The 22223-nt window shown below is 33.0% G+C and overlaps 4 protein-coding genes across 4 annotated transcripts; 2 read left to right on the top strand and 2 right to left on the bottom strand.

Annotated features, from left to right (window-relative positions):
• Nucleotides 1–4386: 4386 nt before the first annotated feature.
• LOC114395187 (sm-like protein LSM6A) lies at nucleotides 4387–6179 on the bottom strand. Its single transcript, XM_028356900.1, has 4 exons — nucleotides 5967–6179; nucleotides 5517–5652; nucleotides 4774–4887; nucleotides 4387–4651 (listed from the first exon to the last, which is right to left on the bottom strand). Exons 2-4 carry the CDS (start codon nucleotides 5629–5631, stop codon nucleotides 4605–4607), a joined length of 276 nt encoding a protein of 91 aa, XP_028212701.1. The 5' UTR covers nucleotides 5632–5652; nucleotides 5967–6179; the 3' UTR covers nucleotides 4387–4604.
• A 1270-nt stretch (nucleotides 6180–7449) lies between these two features.
• Nucleotides 7450–10623, top strand: LOC114395183 ((+)-neomenthol dehydrogenase-like). The gene is made up of 5 exons (XM_028356897.1): nucleotides 7450–7609; nucleotides 7728–7974; nucleotides 8785–8844; nucleotides 9718–9897; nucleotides 10020–10623. Exons 1-5 carry the CDS (start codon nucleotides 7590–7592, stop codon nucleotides 10395–10397), a joined length of 885 nt encoding a protein of 294 aa, XP_028212698.1. The 5' UTR covers nucleotides 7450–7589; the 3' UTR covers nucleotides 10398–10623.
• Nucleotides 10624–13184: 2561 nt separating this feature from the next.
• Nucleotides 13185–17462, top strand: LOC114395186 (phosphomannomutase). The gene is made up of 12 exons (XM_028356899.1): nucleotides 13185–13354; nucleotides 13662–13756; nucleotides 14188–14232; nucleotides 14377–14443; nucleotides 14786–14862; nucleotides 15203–15238; nucleotides 15561–15616; nucleotides 15711–15810; nucleotides 15915–16010; nucleotides 16100–16189; nucleotides 16722–16773; nucleotides 17218–17462. The coding sequence occupies exons 2-12, from the start codon at nucleotides 13688–13690 to the stop codon at nucleotides 17271–17273; spliced, it is 744 nt and encodes a 247-aa protein (XP_028212700.1). The 5' UTR covers nucleotides 13185–13354; nucleotides 13662–13687; the 3' UTR covers nucleotides 17274–17462.
• A 240-nt stretch (nucleotides 17463–17702) lies between these two features.
• LOC114395182 (bifunctional protein FolD 4, chloroplastic-like) lies at nucleotides 17703–21098 on the bottom strand. Its single transcript, XM_028356896.1, has 5 exons — nucleotides 20821–21098; nucleotides 19175–19500; nucleotides 18694–18930; nucleotides 18396–18563; nucleotides 17703–18241 (listed from the first exon to the last, which is right to left on the bottom strand). Exons 1-5 carry the CDS (start codon nucleotides 20945–20947, stop codon nucleotides 18071–18073), a joined length of 1029 nt encoding a protein of 342 aa, XP_028212697.1. The 5' UTR covers nucleotides 20948–21098; the 3' UTR covers nucleotides 17703–18070.
• Nucleotides 21099–22223: the final 1125 nt, after the last annotated feature.

Here is a 22223-nt window from a genome sequence, read left to right as displayed (position 1 = left end):
CGGAGGATAGAGGTGGCATGGAGGGTGTGCCGGTTTTGACGAAAAAGACAATAAGGAGTGTGACACCCTCTACCCCTCACATATATACTAATAAGGAATAAAAAAAATTAAACTTAATTCAAGTTTTTAAAACATATTTAAATACAAGCCTTTCAAGAAGGTAGCAGGCTCACATTCACCTTTCTAACATTATCATAAAACTTTTCTAAATAAATAATAAATTCACTTCGGCTCAAACAAGGCCGTCTATAAAACCCTATACCCCAATGCCACATCCTATCAGAGCGTTGTGTCCCGACGTCCTTCAGCACATGGTTCCTTAAAGCAATTCACCTAGTCATCTGCTCCCCCGAACACAAAGTTCAAGATCATCACAGGATCCAAACACAAACAACACACGGGAGTGAGTTATTACATTCCTAACTAATAGAGAAACAAGACAACTAGATATACATATCATATAAACCAAATAAAACTTAGTTACACGAAATTCATGTAATTCCACCACTTTGTCATTCAAAGTTCACTTTTCAATCATCAATCACATTACACAAGAATCACACGCTCTGATCAAGACATAATAACACATCAATTTCATAATAAATAATTAGCAAGCGCATGAGACAGTTATGCTAAGACTCAAGCCTATATGCAATGTGGTACCATGTCAGTGAAAAACCACCCTGGGGCGCTTAGGAGTACATAACAAGACACACCACACAATGGGTTTGTCAGGTCACTCTCACTAAGTAAGATCATAGGGAGACCAGTCAGGGTCACGATGTTTTGCAAGAATACTCCAACCATATGTGATCAACATAGGCTTAAAGGAGTACTCAAACCCGGTGACCCCCAAGGCCTACACTCCGAAGAGTCCGTCAGGGCCTCTCCCTCCTGATTCAGGTCCAACCCCTAAAACAATTTTGCATGCAGACATTGCTCATGAATTATACAATACCCACGACCTCACACTCGTGTTTTAAACACGTTCAACACAATTGCACTACGATTTAACACTGGTTCCTAAACAGGAAACCTACACTTTCTCTTTAACACTGGTTCCTAATTAGGAACCTACACTTTCTCTTTAACACTGCGCATCAACGCTTTTCTCAAGATAACACTGGTCGGGTTATTGTACAATTCATAGCTTACAACACAAGTAACGTCACATCAAGTGTTAACTACACACTTATCCACAACCAAAACTCATTCACAATTTCACACCTCATAATGTCACAATCCACCATCACATGTTTACACGTATCTCACAAATTAACACATGTTCAACTTTACACTTATACTCAATCTCAATAACAATATTATAATCTCAAAGCAACATGTTATTTCACAATTTATCACATATTCCATTTATAAACACTGCTAGTGAATTACACAATACCACGACCTCACACTCATGTTTCAACACATTTAACACATTGCGCTACAATTTAACACTGGTTCCTAAATAAGAGACCTACACATTCTCTTTAACACTGCGCATAAACAATTTTCTCAATATCAACACTGGTCGGGTTATTGTATAATTCACAGCTCATAACTCAATACACACATCTCAATACACATGTATCTCAAATCTAAACATAGTATTCTCGAACTCCAACATTTGAATAATTTTTGGAATCACACAATAACACTACAACATTATTTGCATAAAATATTAATATAAATAAATATATAACTAAATCTATATATATAAATCCAGCAACGTATATCATATTTGATAATGAATTTAAAGAAAGTTTTCAATGTACCAATTTTAAATAATTATGTAAACACTTTCTCATATATATAAGTATACATGAATTCATATATATATATATTATCTAAGAATACAACACATAGTCTATTAGAATTCTTTTCTCAATTTCAAATATAATATCAATTTTAAACTATAAAAAAAACTAAACAGCATGAAAAGGGGAAAATACAAACTCAATATCTTCTTACTTAATTTCATCAATTCATACTACGGTTCACACTCAATACAAGAGCACATTAATTTCACAAAAATTTCTCATTAGGACATCAAATGATTCATCAAACATATATAATTTATATATAACTCATAGTTATAATTATAAGGATAAAGTAAAAATTGTAGAAACACCCCAAAACTCATTCCAATTGATACTCTGAGGATCCCTGCACATGTTCTCATTAATCCCCAATCGTGAATAACTCATCCCTTACCTCTAAGCGGACTCACGTGTCTTCAGCCAGCGATAGCAGCATCTCTAGCGGTTCCCTGAGATTCCTTCAGTTATTCCTCCGACTGTTCCGATAGAATTCCCAAACGTCAGAGAGACGGAGAAGAGATTGAAACCTCCACTTGTACTGTCTTCATACGATTCCTTTTTCTCCCTCCACGAATATTTTCTCGCAAATCCCAACGGTGGAAGCATGCGGAATTGAATTTCGAACAACATATCCAAATTTCACAATAATCCAACGGTTAACGAAACCGGGATCGTAGTTTTACCAAGACAGCTCTGGGTTTCTGCGGGAAAGAAAAAGGCTACAATGCGAAGGGTTTTTCTCTTAGTTCAGACATGATATCGAAATTCCCAACGGTGAGAATGCTCGGAATTGTGTTGCGAACATGATACTCAAATTTCACGACAATCCAACGGTGAACGGGTTCGAGATCGTCGTTTTTCTGAGACTGGTTTGGTGGGCTGTGGGAAAAAGAAAGGGTTTTGAGAGGAGAAGGGGAAAAACGAAAATGAGGCCAAAAGGAGGCAGCTGACTTAACATAACTATTTATACCTAGGGTACTCAGCCTATTATTTGCTCTATATTTATTTATTTATTTATTACTAAAAAGCTTTTTAAATTTATTTACGAAAAATTGGGATGTTACAAGGAGGTTGAGGTTGTTGGCATAGAGAGTGTTCTAATAAAATAATTGTTAAAAGTTTGATGCTTTAAGGATTTTGGAGTGACTAAGATCTATTAAAAGTTTGATGTTTTGAGGATTGGGTTAGAGTTTGGAGTGAATGGTTGTGGTATGGCAATCACAATGAATTGAGGTTGGTGATGGTGTCGTTGTCAAAGGGTGATTGTTGTGGAGTGGTTGTGGGATCAATGTGTTTTCCAATTTGAGAAAGGAAGGGTGGAGGCTCCAATTCTCATCGACACACCATAGAACCTTGACGAAGGCAATGCCAAGCAATGAAATCTACATGAGCAAACATTTTTGTCTCAACGTGTCATGTAACGAATTCATTAATGTTAATAGAAGAAAGTTAATACATATATATATTTGTCACATTTTTTATACTTTCAGAGACTAAATTTTAATTTTTTCTCTCAAAAGTGTACTACACTTTTAGTGACAAAAATGATTATTTATCCTTAAATTTGTGTGAAAGTTTGAGTGAGTTGTGAAAGGAATTCCATTTCTTTTATTTTTAAGTATGAATTAATTTTTTTATTAACAAATGTTAGTTGTTAGAATATTAGTTTTGTTAGTAAAAGAGATTGAATCCACAACCTTTTCCTCCTTTTCTTCTCCCTTAACCATTCAACCCACCTTATATCTCCAAATAAACTACATTTACCGAAGACACATTAAAAATGCATAAGGAGATTAAATGTGACAAGAACCAAACCAACAACTTTGACAGATTTAATAAATTTTTATATAGACAGACCATATTCAGAATCCGTGATACAAGGACTAATTTATATGTTTAACCTAAAAAAATATAACCATTAGTATGAGGGGCCTAATCTTTTGGGGGTTATATTTATATATAAGGGAGTAAATAAATTTTGACCATATAGACAGTTTGACACCTCTACACGTTCAGTTGGCCGTTCAGTTGGGACAGGTAAAGAAGATTTAGTGAGTTAAAAAAACATAAAATATAAAAAATCATTTAAAAAGAACTAGAACAAAAACATTAACATAATGTTTGGTGGAAAAAAAATGGAGGGGAAGGAAGGAGAGTAATTTTAAAAAAATTTGTTTGGTTCAAGTTTTAGGAGAGGGAGAGAATGGAAAGGAACAAAATCCCTCTTCACGTAATTTTTGCTCCTTCTAATATTGACAGATTTATAAGTGCTCCTTCTAATATTGACAGATTTATAAGGGAACTGTAATGACTAAATTATCCCTATTTATCTTTTGAAATTTAAACTTATAAGGACACGAAAGCAAAATAGTTTTTAAAACCCCTCCCTACCCATGTGAACCAAACAAGAAAATGGATATCTCCCCTCCATTAAAATCTCTCACTTCCCCATTTCAACCACACATAATGTCTAATCAAAATCTCTTCCCTCCCCCCACCCCACCCCCTCATTAAAATCTCTCCCGTCCTTTGAACCAAACAGTCCTTAAAGTAATGGCAGTTTCTATTTGTTTTGAATTTTCAAAACAGGCTAAAATATTCTACTAAAATATGTCAACGAGCATTTTACAAACTGGTCATACCGTTTTACCTTGAAAATATAACCAGGGCAAATAAGTTACAATAGGCGAGAGTTGAAACATAAAGGCAGGGCAGTCCAATAAGCCTTTCAAAACTATAAGCGTCTTCCAAACATTAAAAAAAAATATCAGATTCCTATACTTTCTAAGCCCCCTCTGCTAGAGTCCTCTTTGAGGTACTGATGTATAGAACTGCATCAAATAAAAGAAATTTCCAATTATTTCTGCAATCAAATATTAATCGTGAATACAGAACATTGTTTCAATTTTCCAGCAAGATATAAAAAAGAACATTGTATTTCAAACATTAGTACCATTATTCCCTCGGATGAAAGCGTCACCATACTTGTTCTTCAGTTGTCCATTGACGTACTCCTCTGTCTGCTCCATTGCAATATTCATATAGCCATCTAGACAAGCAAGTATACCTGCAAGATTAGCCCAAAGGAGTGAGACTACTTCATGCATACAGAGAAGCATAACATAACAAATACAACTATACAGTGGACAATGAGCACCAATACACAAATTGTAAAGCCATCAAACATGAAATTTGACAATAAAATTATGGTCACAATTTCAACTGCTCTACCTTGTTTTGTCACTTTGATACTCAATTCCTTTTCAACTACTCTCAAACAAGAAATTTAAGAAAAATATCATAAAGTCATAGACTATATGATCTTAAAATAGTGTCAATATGAAAAGAAACATCCAACATTTGATATATCAAAGGGATAAGCATATGCCATCCTTTTCCAACAATTTTGGGCAAGGCTCAAATACACGTTACCCAGGAATCTAAACTAAACCAATAGTTGAGATCAAAATCCAACACTAATCACCAGCAGACTAAATAAACAACTTTCTTTCTCATCCAATCAACAAAATCATCAGGTTTTCCTTTCCCTCAACAAGGCAGAAAAAACTGCGACAAGCAAATATGGACCAAACATTAACATATCAATATTCAATACATCACCCCACCCAGATATACCCGTTAATTCACAAACATTTTAAAGAATTTTCAGACAAAGTGGTAAATAAAGAGAGGAACCTCTGTAATCAACACCAGAATTGAGCTTGACGACAACCGGCCTCCCACGAATGGATTTGAGGAAATCGGCGGGGGTTTTGGTGGTTCCTGATCCTGCTTTCTCTGTTCCGCTCATTTTTATCTCAACTTCAAACACCTTCAAAGGAACAACAAAATAATTTTGGTTAATTAAACATACACAGGTATGGTGTCCAAGTTTCCTCCTCACAGCAGCATTTTCACAAACACATTGTGGGGTGAAAAAAATGCAAAATAAAAAAGTGAGTTGTAAACACTCTCGAAATTCCAATTAATCCTCTATAATTTCAACTCAACAGGGTGCACGAAAAAGCAACGTAATCGAGATTCACAAAAATAATACAATATAAAAGGAAAAAAGAAAAAAAAAGGAACAGTGTTGTATTTTGATGATGAGAGAGAAAAATTGAAGGATGGTTTAGAAGGGGGTACCTGAGATGAAGTGGGTTGAATTGAAACCGCAATTCACTGTCTCTTCTCTTCGTCAAATGCTTCTCGAAACAAAGATGGGAGAAAAAAGAAGACAAAAAACGTGTAAGGGGGCAAACTTTAGGGTTTCAAAATAAACCAATGTGATACAACTACGAGCGGAGTGAAACAGCAACATATAAAGACGTAAATAAAAATATGGTAGTATGTGTTATTTACATGAATGAAAAAAAAAAAAACTCGTCACTTAAAGGGAAAAATTAATCATAACCAATAGATAAAATCAGATAGATGATATATTATTTTGTAAATCAAACCTAAAATTAATATATATATATATATATATATATATATATATATATATATATATATATATATATATTCTAATTAAAACCGTTCATTTTTTAAGTAAATACACCTAATTTTATTTCCTCCTTTTCACGTCTGGTGGTGATTTGTTCAAGTTGTATCCCACTTCCCTATTCCTCTCTCTTGTATTTTCATCTACTTAAATAACAATAACAATAATAATATTCTTTTCTTTCTTCTAATTTTCTTCCCTCCTATTTGCATCTATTTGATTTAAATAGAGCGTAAGGCAGGGACAGAATAAAAAATGCATGTGAAAATGTTCACACGGAAAACTTGTAATTATATAATTTTATTCTTCTAAGTTTTAATTTATTCAATTTGAGTCACTAGGTATAAGTATTCTAACTATGGCATTTTAATCCTTAGATTTCAATTATGTTAATTGGGTTCCTCATGCTTCACAATTGTGCAGTTTTAATTATCACTTATACATATTATTATCTATTAAATATTAAATAGAGGAATTAAAAATATAATTAAAAATACATGATAAAAACTAATGAGTTAAGACCTTGGTAACACTAGATAAAATCATAAGAAACTCAAAATGAAGAACAAATTAGGAAAGACAAAAAAGTAGAAGAAAATTGTAAGTTCTAAAGTTTAAGATAAATTAATTTAAAGTTTTTAAAAATGTTAAGTAAAAAAAATTAAAAAATTTATTGGCACGTCAGATTAGTTCACATTGGAAAAAAAAAAACTTTGATTTTGTTGGAATTTGAAGTAAAAGAAACATGAAATAACTGAGTCCAGTCAATCCCTAAAATGAACTCCTATATTTCTAGTGCTCTAGTTCATGAGGACTAATGATAATAAATCTGTGCACGTGTATGAAATCTAAGCCAATATTTCTAGTGTCTGATATTTATTCACAAGAACCCAATACTATTTTTTTTAATAATTTACCGATTTTGTGAAATAACTTTAATGTATACCGGATAAAAAATGGAATTCACCACAAATAACTTTGACACGCTGAAAAGTTATTTGCAAACAAATAAAGAAAACCATTTTTATTTATTAAAAAAAAACAAATCCATTTCTTAGAAAATAATAAATAAATAAATAAATAAATAAACCAGTTATTACTTTTGTTTCTGATGTTGAAAATCAAAGTTGAGAAGTATTCGCTATCCCGAAGTTTGTAGAAAACATTGAAAAGTTTATATATAAACTGATAAAACAACTGATAAACTCACTTCTTAAAACTGGTATCTGATTTACAAAAGGTTACAAACTTCTCTTGCATAAAGAATGGCATCAGCAACAATAAGGTACACTTTTCATCATCCACACACACTATATGGTCCACAAATTTTAATCAATAATAAAATCAAAAGGCTTTTAAGTGCTTATTTTTTCATAATTGTCATGGATTGTTCAATGTTACAGGAATGCAGTTGTCACGGGAGCAAACAAAGGGATAGGATTTGGAATATGCAAGCAATTGGTTTCTAATGGCATCACAGTGGTGCTAACAGCAAGGGATGAGAAAAGGGGTCTTGAAGCTGTTGAAAAGCTGAAAGAGTTTGGTGTGTCTGATCAAGTGGTGTTTCATCAGCTTGATGTGACTGACCCTAAAAGCATTGAATCCCTTGCAAATTTCATCAAAACCCAGTTTGGAAAACTTGATATCTTGGTATGATTTAGTTTTTGCCTCTTATTATGTTATGTTTCTACATCTTTCTTCTTGTTGATACCAGTAAAGCACCAGGGACACACATATCTTATCCTGTCCAGGTTATTGTTAGAAAGCTTAGAAAGAGTACACTATCACAATCACAAGATAAAGATTATTATATACACTGGGATTGGTCTAATGGTGGGAGAATTTTGGTAATTTGCACAAGATTCGAGTTTTAAATCTTGTTATTGCCATTGCTCACTAAACTGGTATTGCAAAGTAGGGATTTGACTCTTCAACAGTGTGAGTTGGTGTACTTTAGAGAATGAAGTACAGTTACAGCCATTGATTTGCAAATCAACTGTTGAAATTGTAACAGATATGCATATATACTTATATTTTATCACAATCATAGCCGTTAATTTTTAAAATCATTGGCGCACCAGGCCGCCACCCTCCTCACAGAGCCAATCCTTGAAGGAGAAATAGGTTATAGTCCAAAAAGTTGTAGTTTATATAACGTGAATGGAATCCATATTCCTTGCATGACAAAAATCGTGTCTTTTCTTTTTTCCCAATAAGATCATTTATGATAGTCCAAATCCTCATTTTTGGACGTTCATTGTCTTTCATCCATGTTCATATTGACACTCTTAGTTAGCTTGAACATGTCATTTAGTTTTTTATCTGGTACCAACTCTTAGATTGGTAGGATTTTGCTATTCTGCTGTGTGTTTTCTTCCATAACTCATTATTTTTCCCATTACCAAGCACGCCTATTTGGGAATTGGAATGAATGATGATTAATATCCGTATTCTGTTTAGGTGAATAATGCAGGAATTCATGGAGCATATGTTGACCGTGATGCTTTAGCTGCTGCTGGGGTATGTATTCCAAGCCAATATAGAATATTTCCTTCATCTTCTAACCTGAAAGCTCAAAGTAAAGGCAGTTTTCACTATAAAGCATTAATTTCAAGTATTTTTGATTGAATGCTTAGGACATACTTGATTAGTTGATCTAGTTTGGGAATGATTTTCCGGAATGTATTGTCTGCAGCTTTTTAGTTTGCATAGGTGATAGGCCTAACACCATATACTGCTCGGTTAAAAAAGTAGACAAATTTTAGCTTGCTTCTCCAAAAGTCAAGTGTCTGCGATAAGAGTTATAATTGCAGTGCTTATAATTATGATGATGTGCACAACCTAACATTAGTTTCCTAACTACAACATACACCCACTCTTGGAATTTCAAATTGGGCCTAACTTAACCCTAAAAGTTAGCTTAAGATGTGATGGTTTTCCCCTACTTGTATACTCTATTTTGGTCATATTATTGCTAGTTGATGTGAGATATCCAACTCACTCCCCTCTCGAGCATGAAGTTTGTAGGACTAAACATCTGTGAGTGATTCAATAATGACCTGATAATAGGTGGTTCGATAAGCCCAACAACAATAGCTAGAATAAGTTTTGATATCATCTTAAAATTTGGAACTCCAACACCCACTTCTTTTCCTTTGGTCAATGATATCCTCTCATCCATGTTTCTGTGTCATGTCTGCTACAAACATTTCTCTCTCCAAGTAATAACTTGATTAACATTTTTATTATATTCTCTGTTCTTTGGATAGAACTTAATCTTTGTTGTTGTAAAGGACAGATTAATTGTAAAGATCTTTTATTTTTGTTGTATTTGAAGATAATTGCACTTATTTTCAGTAATGAAGAGGTTAACTTTCTTCTCTTCGACTGCAGGAAAAAGTTGCCAATGTTGATTGGAGAAAAATCTCAACTGAAAATTTTGAAGCTGCCGAAGCAGGCATTAGAACAAATTACTATGGAGTCAAATTAATGTGTGAAGCACTTATTCCCCTTCTAGAATTGTCAGGCACACCAAGGATTGTCAATGTTTCCTCCTCCATGGGGAAGTTGGAGGTATGTGACTCTCTTGAATCACAATCAAGCATGCCAACTTTTACTACTCAGACTAATACTATGCTTTTAGTGTTTTTTCAACCATTATGATGTATTTGATATTGTTGCTCATGCTGATGTAGAAAATACCAAATGCATGGGCTAGAGGAGCCCTAAGTGATGCTGAGAGCCTAACAGAAGAAAAGGTGGATGAGGTTTTGAATCAGTTTCTAAAAGATTTTAAAGAGGGTTCATTAGAAACCAAAGGGTGGCCACATGCTTTTTCTGCATATATAGTCTCAAAAGCTGCTTTGACTGCCTACACAAGGATTCTTGCTAAGAAGTACCCATCTTTCTGCATCAATGCTGTTTGCCCTGGCTTTGTGAAAACAGATCTCAACTACAATACTGGCTATCTTAGTGTTGATGAAGGTGCTGAAAGTGTTGTAAGGTTGGCTCTGCTACCTAATGGAGGTCCTTCTGGTCTATTCTTTTCTCGAAGTGAAGTGGCATCATTCTGATCCAAAGACTGTTGTGTACTTGAAGAGGATAAATAATAAGCATGGTTTCATGATAAGACATGTATCAAATTTGTACCTAGCACAACAAGAAAATAAGCCACATGTCTGATCACTGATGGCTGCCCATCATTGATGAGAACAACCCTATAGTGAATTCTAGATATTACAATGACATTACTAATTTGAGAAATCTAATTTTGGATATAAAGATATCTGTTTGTTAAAATTGGAATCGGTTTATGAAAGACTTGAATGATCTTTACTAGAAGCTAAATAGATGCCTTACCTATCTGTATGCGTATTAATATCTAAAGCTGGATTGTTAGTACTTCTCTTTCTTTAACAAATTGCTATACCCTAGCTATTTAATTATGACTCTAACCAGTGGAAGAAGGAAGGAACTGAACATCCTCAAATGCCAGCTAACATTTAAGCCAAATAGTGGCCTTCTAGCCTTGTTTCTTTTAACAGGAATCTAGAGCCGTAATTTTAGCTCAATATTTTGTTTCCATGTGATGAAAAATATGAATACCGATTATCATTATTGTCAAACTGTCGAGCTAACCTGTAGATTCTTATGAGTTTACCATTAGGTAGAGAAAATGAGTTAACTTGCTATTCAACCTTTTTTTTGGATAAACTCAGGTAAACTATTAAACTTATGTAAAATTGTATGAACTCTAAGTCAAGAAATGAGTTAGCAAATTTGAAATCAAATGTAATTTTTATCCCACGGTAGCAATGTTTTACTACAATTCAAATGATATGAAAAAATTAACTTCCTTTTGAAATGATTTCACTTGAACAACTTATGTTTTCATGAATTTATATATGATTTGGTCAATTATATAGTTTGATCTTATTTACCACTTTGGTTTACTATGAGTTAAAATATTGAATTATTATTGTGTTAAGAGTATTATGCTATGCATATATGTCATTAATAGATTTTTTAATATTATTTTTATATTGGATAAATTTTTATGTATTTACAAGTCGAGTTTATAGAAGATCCACAAGTTTATCTATGTGTTTGGATTGTCATATGAATTCACACTTGTGTTAAATCACATAAAACCTTGAGTTTAATATTTATACACTAGTGTAAAATACTTTTACAGTGTCATCTAATCACAAATTTATTTGAATTACTTTAAGATAATTATTTTTAAAAGTCAACAAACTTACCATACATTATGATTGTGATTGGATGATTATGTAAAAAAATTTATATTGTCAGTGCATAACTCTTTTTCTCTAAAACTTTTATGTGGAAGCAACAAAGAGTTATTTCGATTTAACGTGTTTACACCAGTTGTAGTTGTGTATCTAAACACGTTATACGTCTATAGAAGCTCCACGAGTTTATCCACGTGTTTGATTGTCATATCCAATTTACATTTATGTGTCAAATCACGTGAAAGACTTTTACCAAAAACAATAAAGAGTTGCTTTGATTTAATGTGTTTGTTAGTTGTAATTGTGAATTGAAGCACGCTATATATTTATAGAAGTTCCACAAGTTTATCCACATGTTTAATTGTCATATCAAATTTATATTTATATGTCAAAGCACCGACAAAGATTTTACGTAAAAACAACAAAAAGTTATTTCGATTTCACAAGTTAAGAATTTAGCAAGCTAAGAATTTAGCAAGCTATAATCGCTAACCTCAACACACTATATGCAGATTTCCAAATTTGACAAGACAAACTTTGTCCATTATTGTGAGGAAAGTGGGCAAAAGAGAGAACTAGTGTGAAGCAAGACAGTGAAGTGAAGTTGCTAAGAAGTTGCCTTCCAACTTAAAGCCAAAAAGGTGCAATGTAACTACTCATAACTCGCCTTATCCCTCCAAATTACCCTTAGGACTAACGCACGTCAAACCCAACTTTTGAAAATCCATCCAAATGGTACATAAACAACTTTTCCTAACCCTAATTATTTGCCAAATAGATTAAGGTTAAAAAAAAACTAATTAAATTATCTGTGGCAGTATGCCCTTTAGGAGAAAAGCAAGCTCTTTCCTCATCTGTTTTTATTTTTTGTCATTCGCAATGGTTATTAAGATACTCCAAATTCTTTTCCGGGACAGAGTTCCAACAATTTTAATTGTATATAATATAATTTAAAAATATTTAACCTTTGATTTTCCTTACAAATATAAATTTTGTGACCTGTACATATAGAAAATAAGGATTTCTTTGCATAAAAAAAGGTCTCCCAACTTTGCTTGACTTAGACTTTGCTAACTTTACGTCGTGAAGTCTTCTTCCCCCACAATCCAATTCAATGAGCAAATTAAGGCTTTTGTGCCAAAAAAAAAATTAAGGTATAACTCATAATGCCATTAAAAAAATTATAATATATGGTTATCAGGTTATCATGCCCATAAAATTTAGATACAACTTTTTAATTAGTTTTTTTGTGTTTATTTTTCAAATAAACTAATTTTTATCTCAACAACATGTAACCAAAAATAATCCATGAACAACAATTTATGCCTAAATTTCCTTTCAAGGAATTCTATCAAGATCTGAATTATTTTTTAAGAGAAAAAAAATCCCCCTAACTTAAAACAAAGAGTACATTTAAAAAGTGCAAAACTGTGGCATGGATGGAAAAGATCAATAACTTGCACTTTTTTTTCTTTCCAAAATTTGAAAATTAACCCTAATCTTACAAAATACTCATTCACGTTTGGTTAACCCCAAAATTCATGACAGAAAAGTAAACATCATCAACTTGAATTTGATTGATGAATTTGTTGTTGAAGCTTCTTCACTTTGGAAATTTTAAATGTTACGAGACACATGTTTCTCCAACTTGCTGGGTCCCACACAGAGCTTCTTCCTCTGTCTATTTCCCTCGCAGATCTCAACCAATTCTTATAAACCCCTTTGGAGATCTGCTTCAAGCTCTGTCCCCTTCTTCCACATCCACACTCCCCTCTCAGGCAAGTTCTCACCTTTCAATTCCACTTCTGCATTTGCATCAGTTTCAATTACAAAAATCTCACCTTTTTCCCAATTTTATTTATTTGTTCTGATGAATAAGCATTGCAAAACAACTTGGATGGTGTATTTGCTGAAGGGTGTTATCTAATTTTGGATTATGTTTATTGAACTCTTTTAATTTTATTTTTTTTTAATAAATTGTGGACTTGTTCTGTCATTTGATGTATGTGCCTTTTGAGAATTGAAGAAAATGGAGCTTATTTGAAGGTTTGAAGTTTGATAAAACAATGTTTTAAAATTTTGCAGGTTTTTGTGGATAAGATTGAGCTATAATGGCTGCCAGGAGACCGGGTTTGATTGCTTTGTTTGATGTTGATGGAACTCTTACAGCTCCCAGGAAGGTATCTGTTTCTTCTAGAGCTAACGGCACTCCATGACCATGTGTGTGGTTGTTTTGTTACATTTTAAAAAACTTATCTGCAACCGCAATTTTGGTCACAGCAACAAATTTTTGGGGTCCCTGTGGCCGCAATTGTGGCTGCATTCGGCTGCATTTGTTTGCAATTTCCACAATATCAAGGATTGCAACAAAACTGCAACCTTAAAACCTTGGTTACATACAATCGTAGCTGAAAAATATATGCATGCTGCAATTTGATATAGTTCCAAGACAGATCTGTTATCTGTTTGCCACCTGAGGTTGTTCATAATTCACTAATCATCATATGCTATTGTTCCCCTTTGCTAAACAAAACTAGAAAATCTGGATTTGTTCTTTCTGATTGTTTAGTCGTGCATCACCTCTGCTTATTATTTCCTACTTCAATGCTAGGTGGTCACACCGGAGATGTTGACATTCATGCAAGAACTGCGGAAGGTGTGTGTGATTTGGAAATTTTTGAACATAAAGTGTATTTCATTTCTTGGTGTTTTTGTTCAACGTTTACTTTGCCATGCATAAATCTGTGCTGATATTCTTTGTTCTTTTTTTGCTGTTGAATTTTGTGTTGTCTGGGTACAGGTTGTAACGGTTGGAGTTGTTGGGGGTTCTGACCTTATAAAGATATCAGAGCAACTTGGCAGCACAGGTTAGCTATTTCATTACTTTGAGATGCTGTAATGTTAAAAACAAGCAGGAAACCACTTTGAGAAAATTGATTTTAGTGTTTCTTTTCATTACTTGATTAATTCCATCATATATTTATTCTTTCCTTATTCTTCTTGTGTTCTGATGTCCAAAAAGGGCTGAAGTCTGGAATTATGTGTGCTTATATAAGCTTATAATAATTGTTACAAAGTTTCCCTTTACATTATCTGCTTTCTTCTTCTTACATTATCTGATTTGTGGTTGAGTTATTAACATTAAAGAAGAAAACAAAGAAAAAACCAAAAGGATTTATCTTTTGATTGCCCCAATTTGTCTGTTGCAGTTACCAATGACTATGATTATGTATTTTCTGAGAATGGTCTTGTGGCTCACAAGGAAGGAAAGCTCATTGGAACTCAGGTACAACACATAAACCTCAATCCCTGAATGAAGCAAATTTCCATGACCAGAGATGTATCTTAGTAGATTTTTGCTGCTCCGTTTGAGTTATTAAACAGAACACAGCTAGTGTCACTATGTTGTGACTTGTAAGCAAAGCAGACATTACAAAAAAATTATAAGGCCTTTTTTTTGCTAAAGTTTGTAAAGGAAATTATAGCCATTAACACCTATTGAAAGTTGAGCTGGTAAACTTTTTCTTTAGCACAAGTCATCCCCTACACACTCTCACTCTTTTAGCAATGTAATATTTTTTTCTCTCTAATATATCATGACTAGTTGTGAATTGCCCTCTTTTCAGAGCTTGAAGTCATTCCTTGGTGAAGAAAAGCTCAAGGTAAGGCCTTATTTCTAATCCTAATCAATTCATCCTACTTATTTGAGACTGAAGCTGCATGCTGACTAGAACCTAATATTGTTTTGGGGTTGCTACATATTCTCATCCCAGGGCATTCTATGCCTACCATAACCAAAAATTGGCCAGAAAAATCTAGTTTATCTGTGAATTCATTTCAAGTAAGCTCAGAAGACAAGTGAATAAAAGAGATTATATTTTTGTTAACTACTTGTGAAATTCAATAAAGTTGTGAGCATATAAAGAAGGCATTTTATATCAATAAACTCCGTTTAATAATGACAGAATTGATGATATCCTGCAGGAGTTTATTAACTTTACACTTCATTATATTGCTGATTTGGACATCCCCATTAAGAGGTTAGTGGGATTCAGAGATTAATATATATATTTTTAGATTTGTTATAATGTTATATGAAACTGTTGGTTACTAATTGATATAAAATATTTTTAGGGGAACATTTATAGAGTTCCGTAGTGGGATGCTGAATGTGTCACCTATTGGCCGAAACTGTAGCCAAGAAGAAAGAGATGAGTTTGAGAAATATGACAAGGTTATGTATTTTGGTTTTTATCACATTCTCTAGAATTTTCACTATCCATATTGAAATGTTAGGCGTATAATTTTACACTAAAAGTTTGCAATTTAAGTTCTCAGGTTCACAATATACGCCCGAAAATGGTTTCTGTACTTCGTGAGAAGTTTGCTCATCTTAACTTGACATTCTCCATTGGAGGACAGATAAGTTTTGATGTAAGTAATGATTTTCATGACATGATGTGGTGATTTTATTTTTGATAAAGTGATAGGTCAACGGGTCTTAATTTAAATATACTCCGCAGGTTTTCCCTCAAGGTTGGGACAAAACATACTGCCTGAGATACCTTGATGGTTTCAATGAAATTCACTTCTTCGGTGACAAAACTTACAAGGTTAGTCCATAAGTTTATCATGGAGTACATTTTTGGAGTATCAAATCAACATCTTAGACATTTTCTGCCTCCCTTCATACATATGCTAGTTCGTGTATTCTATGTAGTCTTCATTTGTTAGCACTCACTTTTGTCTGATCACCAATGTCACTTATTTTTATGAAAATCCTTCGAGTTGGGGCAAATGTTTTTGTGACAAACAAGTAATTGGCAATTTAATTCAGTTTTATAGATGCTGACATAGTGACATGAGTCCTTGTTCCACATTTTGAGTATTTCAAATTATTCAGAACAATAGAGTGCTTTTAGATTGTTTATTGAAAAACATCTCTTATTATAATAACCTACTGGTGCAATATCACCTTCAAAGTCTAAGCTATTTACCCCTTGTTTTAGGGTGATCCCTCACTTTGCATGACCTTGTTTGATTTATTTTTGTGGTTTTTCCACTGCTAGATTTTTAGCTTCCATAAGCATTGTTAGGGTAATAGGCAGAAGGATTGATTAATTTCCTTTTTTTCCCGCTGTGCAGGGTGGAAATGACCATGAAATCTATGAGTCTGAAAGGACTGTTGGGCACACAGGTTAGTTGGTTGCTTTAACTTGTATTATCATGTGCAAAAAAATAATTGTGGTTTCGGTGGCATGGGGAAACAATTAGATTTCGATTTCTTTAAAAATTAAGAGCCAATTTATTTCATATTTATTTTAGTAAATAAAAACAATTTCTTGTAAAAAAAATTCTTCTCAATATTCTGATTTTTTTCATAGGATTTAAAAAACAAGTCAGAATAAAACATAAATTGTTTTAAACTTATTCAAGAAACTGTAAGTGCAGATTTTTATAAAATCTCAAAAACTAATTATTATAATAACTTTTTTACAGAATTTTAAAATAACCTTTTTTTAAATAAACCAGTTAAAATTAAGAACCAAATCAATGTAGGGTATAAGAAAATTTTTATGTGATCCTTATTATTTGTATTGATCATGTGTAATGCTTATTATTTTGTATTTTTGTTTTTCAGTTACAAGCCCTGATGATACAGTGAAGCAGTGTAAATCTCTGTTCCTAGAAAATTAAAGAATTTTGCAGCAACATATTGTTATTGAGAATTAAAGAGGGAGTAGTGTACTCAACTGTTTTAGAGAAGACCACAGGCTGCAATCATAATACTTTGTATTTTTATTATCAGTTTCACATTTTGGATTTAATAATAAGCTTATCATTCAACTAAATTGATATAAAGTCATTGTCTACTTAATGATCCTACCACATCGAAGGGTATAAGTAGGAACGTAGGTATCACAAATTCAACGTATTTACCATTATTCATATGTAGTTCTATGCCTCGTTTAAGTGATAAAACGCATTTACAAAAAATAATGTTACATGGGATTTCAAGCAAATGCCTCAAATGGTTGAGCATTTATAACCCAAGGGCAATGGGGGAAAATTGAGTTAGTTCCATAGTTCGACAAACTTGCAAATTCAGAAACATGACAAACCAAAGGCATTAAATGATTTGGGTCATAATCTTTTTATAAATTAAAATGTATACTAGACTCCCGAAACTTGCAACTGACTTTAGTCTACTTTAATGCCTTCCACAGACATATCCACTTTAGTCTCTAATGTATGCCTAAAGATTAATGCATTGATTGCTGTATGTCGTCCCACTCAGTTTTTATTTCGTAGCCATCGATATATGGAAGATGTTTTATATTATCATCCAAAGGAACATTTTCTCTTCTTATTTTGGCTTGAGGAAGAAACTCAAACACCCCCTCCCCCGAATGTTGAAAAAATGCTACCTTAAAATCCAAGACTCCCCAAAACAAAAATTGATGGCTCATAATAGTATACATCCTTTCACAGTGTTATTCAAAATGGTGCACCCTCTTTGCAGAAATGAGTGTATTTTGGAGAAGCATTGCTATGGTCATTGGACCAACTCCTCCAGGAACTGGTGTAACAGCAGAGGCAATTCTTATGGCTTCTTCATAACAAACATCTCCCACCAGTTTGTAACCTCGGGGACTATTTGGATCCTGTCACATATAGACCCAAACATGCATTGGTTAAATAATGTTGATATTGAAACTTAAGTGTTAAATATGAAATTGATTCCTAAAATACAGCACCAACCAAGATAGGAGCCTGGTAGAATGCTATAAACACGAACTTGATATAAAATCTACTCACCTCTACTGGGTTGATTCCAACGTCAATAATGACTGCACCAGGCTTTATCCAGCTTCCCCTCACCATGTTTGCTTGCCCAACGGCAGCAATGATAATATCTGCCTGTCTTATGATCTCTTCGGGGTTACTGGTTCTAGAATGGACAATACTGACAGTAGCATCTTCCCTCTAGTAACATCAGAGACACATAGAAGTAGAATCATATACATGTGAAGCGAAAATGAGTGAACAGCAACTGAAATAAAATTAGTTTTGAACTGTTAACTAAAATTTTAAGTTTGGCCCAATGTGATATTACTTGCAGCAAGAGAGCAGCTGGCATTCCAACAATATTGCTCCGACCAATCACAACAGCCCTCTTTCCTTTGATAGAAACATTGTATCTGTGCAGTAGCTCTATGCATCCCTTTGGTGTACAAGGAACAAACAGTGGTTCTCTTCCACGCATAGCAAGACGACCAATATTTAACGGATGAAAACCATCTACATCCTTCTCAATTCTAACAGCATTCAAGATGTTTTGCTCATTCATATGCTGTAACAATGCGAAGGGAATTTAATTAAATGTCCATTAAACAATCTTCAAGTTATAGTTGTTTAGGTGTCAACAAACTTGGCTACAAGAATACAAGTTATCAATGTACTGTGTCTGAAAAGCTTCACTTAGTACCCTAAGAACTTGGGAATATTTCAGACCTAAATATAAAAAGAGACTTATGACATAATTTAGCATATTTTGCTCAGAAAAAGAAAGTGAAGTTAGAGATCTAGAAATATACCGAAGGTAAGGGTAACTGAACAAGGATGCCATGAACTGAAGGATCATCATTGTAGCCTGCAATATAGTTCAAAACTTCTTCTTCTGTGGAATCCTCAGGCAGATTTGCTTCCAAAGAATTGATTCCAACAGATTCACAAGCCTTCTTCTTGTTACGCACATAAGTTGCAGAGTCTTTCCTATCCCCAACAAGAATTACAGCCAACCCAGGAATCACACCAATGGATTCTCTCATCCTGGAAACTTCAGCTGTTATCTCATCTCTGATTTGCTTGGCAACGGATTTTCCATCAATCACCTTAGCAGAAGAATCCATAGTCATAGCAGCTGTACATATTATATAAAATCAGATGAAGGCATATGAGCACAGGTTAGCAAAACCTTATTTGGTAAATAGCAAGCAGAGGAAAGACACACTGGCACGTGCATGTAAGGGAATACACATACATTTATAAGGACTGAAAAAACATGTGTATAAGAACCAACAGTGTTAAATTTACAATGACAACAATAGGCTAATAACTAAAAGAACAAATGAACCTTTCAAAAATCAAATAATTGCACAACTAAGGGTATGTTAGGGTAAACAGCTCTAAATGCTTATTGAAAAATTGTTTATCATGTAAGCCCTCATGAATAAGTTGGTTATATAATTAAATAAAAATTGGTTTTATATAAGTTGTCAGTTGTGTTCATTGAAATAAGCTGAAGGCAGCTTAGAGACATATCATAAGTTCTTTTCACAAGTGCTCCCAAACACCTATGCAAATTCCAAACGCATCCTAAGTCTATTATCATGATCCAACCTACTAAGAAGACCTCTCAAATTCTTTAAAGGACAAACCATCTTAAATCTGATTATCAGGCAATTTGGGCAAAAGACATCTTAAATCAACTACAAGCAAAGCCAAATACAGAGAGAAGCAGTGTCATTAAGACACCTTGGAGCCACAAAATTTATGCATCTACAAAGTCGCATATATTACCAAGGGATAACTGGAAGACCATATAGTCATCCAAAATCACAGTGCTCCTATGCTAATTTCAAAATTTGGAACTAAACAGACCACAATCATAGCAACAATAAGGAAAAAACTTAGATACAGTTTAATGCATTTGATGTTATTCTCCAATCAAAAAATGGAGTTTACCTCAGTAACCTATACTGACCTTCAATGCAAACTTTTATTACACAGATTACCAGGATGAAACTGTAACTCTAATTAGGGAGTAGCACCAAAAACACCGAAGGAACTGTATCTAATTATCACCCCAACAATAAATAGAATAAAAAATAAAAAAATCAGCCAGTAAAGAAACACCAACAAGCACAAACTAAAAATTTCATCAGGTAAGAGCAGGTCCAGCAGAATACATGCACAAGCAAACCAATCTTAAAGCAACACAAATAGGCAGAAAACGACTCATCGCTGTTTTTGCAGTGAATGGCAAAAACAAATTAAATACTTTTTCACAAAGTAAATAAAAAAAAAAACAAATTTTGAAACCTTTTCACAAGACCCACAAACAAAAAGGCGCATTTTTTTTGTTAAAAAGGAGAGAACCCAGATAAACCCAGAAGCCAAAAACTACACAGAAGGTTGGCACAGACAAAAAGAAAATGAAGTGAAGGTGAGAGTTTAATACCAACGGAGGCAACATGAGAAGAAGAGAATCGGAGAGAGGTGGGACCCACACCCACTTGGCGGAAAACAAGAGAAGAGGGTTTTGAAGAGTAGCAATGGGAGTGAGTGAAGAACACCGAAGAAGCCATTGAGATTCGGTGGTTCCTCAAACAACGATTCAGCAAGCTATACGTTGTGCTTTGTTGTTGTTCTCTTCCCTGTGTTTTTGTTTGTGTAAAAAACACGACGCTAGGATTCTCCGAAGTGAAACTTTACTTTGGGAGTTCTCAGGGGACTGATACTCTTTTTTTAAGAGTTTAATTTGGTGCAGTATACACTTTTAAGTTTTAACCAATGAAAAAAAAATACTCACTTTTTTTTATCATTAATCAAAAATAGAAAATCAACATTTTTATAATATTGAAGGTAATTATTATTAAAAAAATAACAAATTTAGAATGGTAATGATTTAATAATAGGAGTAGTGTAAAATTAATGTATGTATTGCGTATATTTTTATTCTATTTAATTTTAATGATAAAAAACACTACCATTTTTCAGTTTTTATATAAAAAAATAAGTTTTATTGTTTTATCTTGTCATCTTATAAGATTTGACTTATTTAACATGTTATTATATTCATTAATATGGGCATGGCATAGTGGTAAAGTAAAATTTTATTGGATTTTATGTGAAAATATTATACTTCACCTTTTTTAAGTGAATAATGATAAAGTAAGATAATAATAATATTAGTGATTGGTATCCTGACATACAATTGTTTGTTATATTAATTATTATTTTTTTATTAACGAGTGAAGTTACTCATTTTATTTTCTAAAGTGAATTAATGACTTTACAAGCTCCAAATTCAAAAATATTTTATTATATGCAACACTAAAGCACAACATTTAAATACAATTTCTTTTGAATGTTTTTAGTGTTTTCTTTTATCAAAATTATAGTTTCTCCTTTTTTTTATACTGCATAATAAAGTGATGCATTAAAAACCAGCATAAGTTATTTAACCTAAACTTTAACTCTAATTATAAAATTATACTAAAATACCTAAACTAGTTCATTAAAATTTTGTCATGGTCGGTTGTTTATTTGCCGTTTTTTAAATAATCCTTTTGTTCTTAACATTGATTTTTTATTAAATTAAGATAAGATTAAGATTATGAAATTCACGAGTTTGATTGGTTCAAGATAAGTCATCCGATGTAATTTATTTTATAGCACTTTGAGTTGCTAATAAAAAAAATATGGTACTTTCTGTTGGATATTTTTATTTCCTATTTTGTAATAATTGTGAAAAATTATTATAAATACAATAAAAAATGAGTATTAATTATCTATGTGTCAATTATTAGAGATTTAAAATTTATCTAACCATTTTAGAAATAGATCTCCAAAAAATCCAAA

Source organism: Glycine soja, chromosome 18, assembly GCF_004193775.1.
Source record: "Glycine soja cultivar W05 chromosome 18, ASM419377v2, whole genome shotgun sequence".
In the NCBI taxonomy this organism is placed as follows: domain Eukaryota; kingdom Viridiplantae; phylum Streptophyta; class Magnoliopsida; order Fabales; family Fabaceae; genus Glycine; species Glycine soja.
The sequence above is the reverse complement of the archived record's forward strand: the minus strand, read 5'-3'. Positions and strand labels throughout refer to the sequence as shown.

What these genes read in the sequence shown, in the direction of transcription:
- LOC114395187 (XM_028356900.1), bottom strand. Translation starts at nt 5,631, where the DNA reads ATGAGCGGAACAGAGAAAGCAGGATCAGGAACCACCAAAACCCCCGCC. An exon ending in TTCTGGTGTTGATTACAGAG is followed by an intron (nt 4,888 to 5,516) that starts GTTCCTCTCTTT and finishes CTAATCTTGCAG; the next exon opens with GTATACTTGCTTGTCTAGAT. An exon ending in TTTCATCCGAGGGAATAATG is followed by an intron (nt 4,652 to 4,773) that starts GTACTAATGTTT and finishes TATTTGATGCAG; the next exon opens with TTCTATACATCAGTACCTCA.
- LOC114395183 (XM_028356897.1), top strand. Translation starts at nt 7,590, where the DNA reads ATGGCATCAGCAACAATAAG. An exon ending in ATGGCATCAGCAACAATAAG is followed by an intron (nt 7,610 to 7,727) that starts GTACACTTTTCA and finishes TCAATGTTACAG; the next exon opens with GAATGCAGTTGTCACGGGAG. An exon ending in ATGCTTTAGCTGCTGCTGGG is followed by an intron (nt 8,845 to 9,717) that starts GTATGTATTCCA and finishes CTTCGACTGCAG; the next exon opens with GAAAAAGTTGCCAATGTTGA.
- LOC114395186 (XM_028356899.1), top strand. Translation starts at nt 13,688, where the DNA reads ATGGCTGCCAGGAGACCGGGTTTGATTGCTTTGTTTGATGTTGATGGA. An exon ending in CTCTTACAGCTCCCAGGAAG is followed by an intron (nt 13,757 to 14,187) that starts GTATCTGTTTCT and finishes CTTCAATGCTAG; the next exon opens with GTGGTCACACCGGAGATGTT. An exon ending in TCGGTGACAAAACTTACAAG is followed by an intron (nt 16,190 to 16,721) that starts GTTAGTCCATAA and finishes CCCGCTGTGCAG; the next exon opens with GGTGGAAATGACCATGAAAT.
- LOC114395182 (XM_028356896.1), bottom strand. Translation starts at nt 20,947, where the DNA reads ATGGCTTCTTCGGTGTTCTTCACTCACTCCCATTGCTACTCTTCAAAA. An exon ending in TTCAGTTACCCTTACCTTCG is followed by an intron (nt 18,931 to 19,174) that starts GTATATTTCTAG and finishes GCATTGTTACAG; the next exon opens with CATATGAATGAGCAAAACAT. An exon ending in CAGCTGCTCTCTTGCTGCAA is followed by an intron (nt 18,564 to 18,693) that starts GTAATATCACAT and finishes TGATGTTACTAG; the next exon opens with AGGGAAGATGCTACTGTCAG.